This window comes from Leptodactylus fuscus, chromosome 9 (assembly GCF_031893055.1).
Source record: "Leptodactylus fuscus isolate aLepFus1 chromosome 9, aLepFus1.hap2, whole genome shotgun sequence".
Lineage (NCBI taxonomy): Eukaryota > Metazoa > Chordata > Amphibia > Anura > Leptodactylidae > Leptodactylus > Leptodactylus fuscus.
This window is the reverse complement of record NC_134273.1, coordinates 41,574,893-41,582,684: the sequence shown is the minus strand read 5'-3', so window position 1 is coordinate 41,582,684 and position 7,792 is coordinate 41,574,893. Positions and strand designations below refer to the sequence as shown.

The 7,792-nt window shown below is 44.6% G+C and overlaps 1 protein-coding gene across 1 annotated transcript; it reads right to left on the bottom strand.

Annotated features, from left to right (window-relative positions):
• Nucleotides 1–7,670, bottom strand: POLR2F (RNA polymerase II, I and III subunit F). Its single transcript, XM_075286907.1, has 4 exons — nt 7,550–7,670; nt 3,664–3,864; nt 1,312–1,383; nt 1–216 (listed from the first exon to the last, which is right to left on the bottom strand). The coding sequence occupies exons 1-4, from the start codon at nt 7,567–7,569 to the stop codon at nt 126–128; spliced, it is 384 nt and encodes a 127-aa protein (XP_075143008.1). The 5' UTR covers nt 7,570–7,670; the 3' UTR covers nt 1–125.
• Nucleotides 7,671–7,792: the final 122 nt, after the last annotated feature.

The following is a 7,792-nucleotide window of genomic DNA, read 5'->3' as shown; positions in this document are numbered from 1 at the left end:
TTGTGTTTTTCTATTTTTTATTAAATACAACTCATTTACACATTCTATAAAATACTTATATACAACAGTAGGTGGGGAGATGGTAAAATAGAAGTTCAGTGGGGCTTTGCAGAGGTCTAGATGTCTCAGTCAGTAATGATGAGCTCGTCCACCCCCCAGTCTTCATAACTTCCATCAGGGAGATAGCGTCTGATGATGATAGGAATCTTCCTGGCTCTGTGGCAACAGAAAATACGAGGAAAGGTTGGTTAAATGGTCATTGTTTAACAAACTCTGCACAAGTCAGTAATACAAGCAAACAATTTCTGTAACACTTCTCTCCATTTATCAGGCTCTTTTCCTGACAGCCGGCCGTCCCCTCCACCACTAACTGACATTCAGGTTAATACCACATGTAGCAAAGTACAGTGAAAAAAATAAATAAAAAAAACCCAAAAAAAACTCAATGAAAATGCATAGCTTACTTCGCAGTGTTTTTCCATTTAGTTTTTGCTGCATTTTTCTCTGCTTTTTTTTCTTCTTCCCCCTATTAAATCTTTAGGGAAAAAACTTGTGATTCCACAGCTAAAATTAACATGCTGCGGTTTTTTTTGCCTTCATCCGATACTATGACTGTAGTAGCAGAAAAAAAAAACAAAAAACCCACACCAAAGTGGCCATATCGATGTTCCTCAATTTCACCGTCCAAATTTTAATTTTTTTTTTTTATATTTTGCAGCAAAGTCTGAGATAATCACCAAAATGGTATAAATAAGTAGGACTTGCTTGGCAAAACAACAAGCAAACAAAACACCCCCAAAAGCTTACACAGTTACGTAAATGGAAATAAAATAAAACAAAGTTACAGCTATATGAATATGGCGACTTTTTAAATTTTTTAATATTTTGGATTTTTTTTTTCCCCCCACAAGGCCATGGAGTTGAAGAGGAGACCAATTCTGTTAGGGGTCTCTCTCCTGACATACTAATTAGGCCAGTAAATCCGGCCAACATAGGGATTGAGTTTTACGGCTGAAACTCAGCTGTGTGAATGTGCCCTTAAAGTGCAACTAAACTTGAGCCGCTCACTTGAAACATACTTCCTCATGCAGCAATAATATAAATGGAGTCTTATAGTTTGCAGTGAAATGCCTGCACAGGGGACAAGACAGTGTGTCCTTGACAGGGGGTGCAAGCCTGTCCAAATGATCAAACTAGTACTACTTATGTTTAATACTTATGCAGGGGGTATGAAAGCCTTGTGACGTTGATGAGAATGAGGTATTGGTACATTGAAATAGATAAAAAGGCCAATACAATCTTAACACATACTTGAGTTCCTTCATAGCAATAAGAAGAGGGTCTGTTTCTCCTTCCAACTCCACCATGACAGGTGCACACATTCTAAAAAGAAAAAAAAAATGGTTAAAGGGGTATTCCCACCTCACATACTCATCAGTCTTTACTGCTGTAAAATCTTCTTTCTTCCTGGTTTCTTGCATCATTTGGTGGGCGGGGTTTCACGTACAACCTGCCGTTTAGCTCCGCCCCCAATCCACGTGTAGCTCCGCCCACCCATATTGGACTATGAAGTACAGGCAGCAGCAACTCCATTCTGTGTTACATACAGAGACTGCCTGTCTCTGCCATAATGAACACAATTGAATTAGCTAGCCTGATAACTGGGAGAACAGAAGAAATGAAAGCAGCTCCTCTCCTCTATCTGAGTGCAGGAAGCTAGGTCAAGTGGTGTAGACACAGGAATAGCTAGATACACAGGCTCGCTCCCTGCACTTAGCCCCTCCTCCCTGAGAGCAGCAGATACATCACTTGGCTCATGAGCAGATAAGTCAGTGCTGTGGCCACAAAGAATTGAATAAAGTAAGATAGTGGACAGACAAAGCAGCTTTGCTGAAGCAGTGTATTTAGGAAAAGTCTTACATTCACATTAACAAGCAGTATAGATTGGATCCTTGTGATGGGACAACCCCTTTAAAGGGGTTATCCCACGTCGCATACTTACCAGTCTTCGTTCCTCTAAAATCTTCTGTCTTCCGGCTTTGTCTCGTCATTGGTGGGCGGGGTCACATATGCAAAGCCAAGCGGCGAGATGCCGCCGGCCCTGCGTGCGCGCTCATAGAGTGTCGGGTCTGCATTCGCATTGTGAAGGTTAGACTGGTGTATGAGCGTGCATGCAGGGCCGGCGGCATCTCGCCGCTTGGCTTTGCATATATGTGACCCCGGAGCGGAATAACAGCATTGCTTCTGCTTGCTTCATGCAGGGCAGAAGCATAGCGATGTTGCTGGCTTCAGCTGTGCCGGCGTAGTCCCCAGCATCCGCCTCTATTACAGCCTCTATTACAGCGGCTGCTGGGGAGTGTTAGACACCGGCACAGGTGAAGCCAGCAACATCTCTATCCTTCTGCCCTGCATGAAGCCAACAGCGGCAGAAGCGATGCTGTTATTCCGCTCCTCCGCCCCGGAACAGCAGCATCGCTTCTGCCGCTGCTTGCTTCATGCAGGGCAGAAGCATAGAGATGTTGCTGGCTTCACCTGTGCCGGCGTCTAATATTGTATTGGCGTCCCCTTCCCCCAAAGGGTAAACTACCCCCCCCCCCTCCAGGCTCGCTCCCGTGCACTTAGCCCCTCCTCCCTCCCCCTGAGATCAGGCTGATACATCACTTGACTCAGGAGCAGCTAGGTCAGGGCTGTGGCCACAAAAAAATGAATAAAGTAATATAGTGAACAAACAAAGGAGTTCTACTGAAGCAGTGTATTTAGGAAAAGTCTTACATCCACATTTACAAGCATTATAGATAGGATCCTTGTGATGGGACAACCCCTTTAAGCTTGTATATTATGTCCAAGACATGAACTTACGCTCTGTGGTTATTTTTAGAGGATGCAACCAGGCCTTGTTTTGTGGAAGAAAGGGGTGTCAGTAATTGTGGGGTGAAGTTAAGGATCCTGGACTGCCATACAGATCAGTTATGCATGACCATATTTCAGTAGTATTTTGCAGTTTTAATGTCCTTTTCAGTGATTCACTTTTGAATTTAGCATTGGGACTTGCAGAACAATGATGACCCTCGGCACAGGTTTGTGATGCCAGTGAAGGGTATGGGGGGGAAGGGTGTCCATACTTGTTTGGTGTACGCACAGATTTCATTTTGTGACAATTTACTAAGATGCATTTTCAGTCATACAAGTTTGGTGCATTTGACTTCATATTAAGGCAGGGTATACAATGCCAGTCTTAATACATTCTACCCAGTGATTTCCAATGACAAACATTCATCACTAATTCACGGAGTGAGCCGAGTCTCAAAGCCCCCCTCCCCAATCAGGAAGAGATGGATCAAGTGACAACTGAGCATGCCCATACAAGTCTATAGAAAGAGCAGAGTTGAGGTAGTATTCACACAGGGCATTTATGCGTTCTCTGTTGTTGGACTTTGACATTTTACAAATCCTTCATCAGCGAGGAGTTACTATACATTAATGGAAAAGAAATGACTCTTTGGCTCCACTCACACTTCAGTCCCTCTGTCCATTGTTCTGCTCCTTCATAGGATGAGAACCACAGATAGAAAAGCTGATAGAATGATGACTGCAGATGGCGCACCCTCCAGTCATTCAGTCACAGTATACAGATGTTTACGTACTCAGTTGTACCATACTTACGCTATCTGCAGCGCTCTAGTCCCGAGGACCCGGGCCCGTTCATATTTGGTCATGTAATTTGTGGTAATGCGCTTCTGATTTGCTTGCTGCCCTTCACCAGCAGGTAAAATGGCTACATTCTCCTGATCTTCTTCTTCTGCATTGTCCAAGTCATCGAGACCCTCATCCTCTTCAACGTCATCAAAATCATCTCCATCAAAACTTTAAAAAAAAGTAAGAAAACCATTTCATCTTTCCTTTACCATAAAATTACACAACATATCCCCTCACATCAATGACTGATATCAGATTTACTCGGATCCCCCAGTGATACAATTATTACACACACACACAACTACAAAAAGCTTGGACGCAAACAGCCTACAAGTGTAAAACTATTATCAGGCATCCATTTTGACACCGCAGGCATTTCAGTCACAAGATGAAAGCAATTCCAGAATGTCCTCCCTCCCATGTGCCCCCATGGCGCCCTCAGGCATGGTAACTACAAACGATGCAGTACTCTCCTCCACTTATAGTACAAACACTGAGGGTCTGATCATCATTGTTATATCACCCCCTAGTGGCAGCATTTGAGGTTGCAGGATGTAGAAGACACTTATTTCTGCCCTTCCTCACATAGACAATATTTTGTACATTCAATATTAAAGATTAAACACGTGTCTGGGTCCAGGTACAGCCATTTAACTCCTAGACTATGCTAATATATATCTGATTTCTTCTAGGTTTACGGCACATTTCTACAGCAAATGGGAAGCCGGGCTCTACTGCCCTCTACTGGCAGTCAGGTTTTCAAAAAGATACACACAAGGAAAAGGACCCCACAAGAGTAAGTTAAGAGAGATCAAGTCGTCTAATCTCACTAAGCATTTACAGAAAGTAACACTGAAGCGGATATACAGTCACATGTTCTAAGAAAAGATTATAACCAAGTCAGGTCCAGGGTGATTTGCACCTCCAGGACTCAATAGTTTTATTGGCTACATTCAGGCAGATTTACAAGCAGTTTTTTGAACCAAATGCAGCAGTGGATTCTGCCGGCAGGAACACTACAACTACTCTCCTTGTTAGCCTACTCAAAAAACTGCAGGAAAATCTGTCTCCAGAAAGCAGCAAACATAAGCCATGAGTGTCTGTAGCTTAAGGCTAAGGCCCCACATTGAAGAAACGCAGATTTTTTTTTTTTTTTTTTTGAGCAAAAGCCAGGAGTGGATTGAGCAAAAGGTAGAAGTATAAGAACTTCCGATATATTTTCCATTCCTCCTGTAGTCACTCTTTGCTTTGGCTTAAAAAAATGCAGCAAAATCTGCAACAACAAAAAAAGCAGTGTATCCACAATGTGGGGCCTCAGCCCTAAATAGTTTTTTTTTTTTTTTTCGACAAAACAGTCAGTGTAAGGGTGGGTTCACATCTGCGCCCCGGGTCTCTGCTTACAGTTTCCGTCTTCTGCCGACAGGAGACGGAAACCCAGCAGACCGTGTCCGCCCTTGAGCATTTTGTGGTCTCCGCAGTGAAACCGTTATTTATTTATTTATATGGTTTCGCCATGGAGACCATAAAATGCTCACGGGAGGACACTTTGCAAACCCATTTGAATGGGTTTTAAAAATGACTGCTGGTTTCCGTCTCCTGTTCTGTTTCTTGGGCAGAAGATGGAAACTGAAAGCGGAGATCGGGCGCTAGTGAGAACCCGCCCTAACTAACTTTAAGACAAAGTTAGATTTTCTGGCAGTATTTGTGTCATTAATAAATGTTGTAATCTACTTTATTAATGAAATGTGGCTCCTTTCCATGAAACCCTGCACCGATAATCCACTTCTGTCCCTTCTTTATTCTTCTGTGGTTTAATATGCAAACTGGGGTAAAGTTGGACAGGTTCTTGCACATTGCTGAGGGTTACTTCAAATAGTAATATCTTGGAGATTGTAAATTGAAGAACAGGGATTCTGTTATCATATGAAAAATGGGAGTCTCAGCTTTCATATGACACCAAGAACAAGGTTCTAACTTATTTCTGAAGGTATCACCAGTAGAGATGAGATGAAACGATATTGCAGTATATGGTGAAACTCACTCATTTCTAGTACACACTGTCATGACTACTGATCGCCGCCCACCAATGATGTTATGGCAGTTATGTAACTCCCTTGGTCATGACTGACTACGGCATCTAAAGTATTAACAGCTGCAATCAGTGCAGGCACCAATCGTGACTGTTAGCAGTGGGAGTCTAATGTATGATACAGTCAGTACCCGCAGGATATGGCGAGGGCTCAGCGGCAGAGCCCTCTCCATACTTCCTTAGAGACACCATGAAGTTGTTAAAGAGTTAATGAAATGAATAGGTCCATGCAGTTGTCACAGACCCATACACGCAGGTGCAGCCTAAAACAGTCACTCTGTGATCTACATCAGGGCTAGCGGAAATTTAACACAGCCCCCCTCTTTTTAGGACTACAATCTAAACTGGTTGTGGTGCAGAAAAGTTTAAAGAGGACCTTTCATCAGATCGGGCACATGCAGTTGTATATACTGCTGGAAAGATGACAGTGCGCTGAATTCAGTGCACTGTCGGCTTTCCCGATCTGTGCCCTGGGTAAAGCGCTATCGGTCCCAGTACTGTAGCGCTTTACAGTCAGAAGGGTGTTACTGACAGTTAGCCAGGGACGCCCTTCTGCCCAGCAGCGCCTATCGCGCTATACAGTGTGAGCGGGGAGGAACGCCCCCTCCCTCTGCTCACACAGCTCGTCCATAGACGAGTATTATCAGGAGGGGAGGGGGCGTTCCTCCCCACTCACACTGTACAGCGCGATAGGCGCTGCTGGGTCCCTGGCTAACTGTAAGAAATGCCCTTCTGACTGTAAAGCGCTACGGTACCGATAGCGCTTTACCCGGGGCACAGATCGGGAAAGCCGACAGTTCGCTGAATTCAGCACACTGTTAGCTTTCCAGCAGTATATAGAACTGCCTGTGCCCCGGAACATTAAAGCTCCTCTTTAAATGGGCTGGAATGAGTTTTCTTCATTTCTGGATTTCAATATCCTAGGGCAGCGCTCAGCAATTGTTCAGTCCTACACCTATAGCAGATACACCACAAATCCAAACAAAATCCATGTAAGATTGACAGTGTATTGAGAACAGCAATACAGATTAGATCTGCCAGACAGTGTGGTAACAATTTCCACCATGGATTTCACCCTTAGGAATGTATAAAGTAAAGGTGTGCATGTAACACAGGCGGATATTACTGGCACCCAAGGGACCCTATTGACTATAAAGGAGTACATGGAGTTCCCGTTATTTTGTCACAAAACAGAATGATGTGACAAAGCCTCAAAGGTCAATCACAACTTCCAGTCCATGAAGAGTAAGCCACATATAGGCCACATTCCCCAAATAGACTATGGATGTGTGGATGAAGCTCAGGGCGCCGGCAGATACAGCGCTGAACTGATACCAAGCAGTAATGTGACCACCGGGAGCTCAGTCATATCCACAATAAGGCCCTGTGCACACAATCATGTGTGGACTGCTGTAGATTACATAGACAGCACACTGACCCATTCATCTCTATGGGCTCATACACATTCCCGTGTACATGGCTGACACACTGGGAGAAAACGTAGCACAGATCCGATTCCTTGACCAGGTAATAGACCAACCCAGCACATGGTCACGTGTGAATGTAGCCATAGTGCCCTGCTCACTATGGTGGGGGCAGGACTGGCCATGTGACTGTACAGTGGTCACCACACACATCCCCCACACCCCCGCTGTCCTGTAATTGTAGATAAGTGTTGTTAGTGGAAAACCCCTCGAATCCATCCCTATTCACACAGTGCTCTGATGGCGCCAGCACCTCCGTTACCGCACACAATACACTTACTTGTCCTCGTTGTCAGACATGGCGCCTCTGCTCCGCTACAGCCGGTAACGTACAAGTCACTCACTGTCTAGCACAAGCTACGCACGCCTGCCTTACAGACCGGAAATACAGAAGCCGCTAATCCCCGCCCACAACAGGGAGGAAGCGGAAATACGCAATAGCCCACGTCACGTATTGGCCGGATGTATGTAATATGGTCACGCCTTCTACTCCCAAAAAGACACGCCTTTTTACCAAACTAAC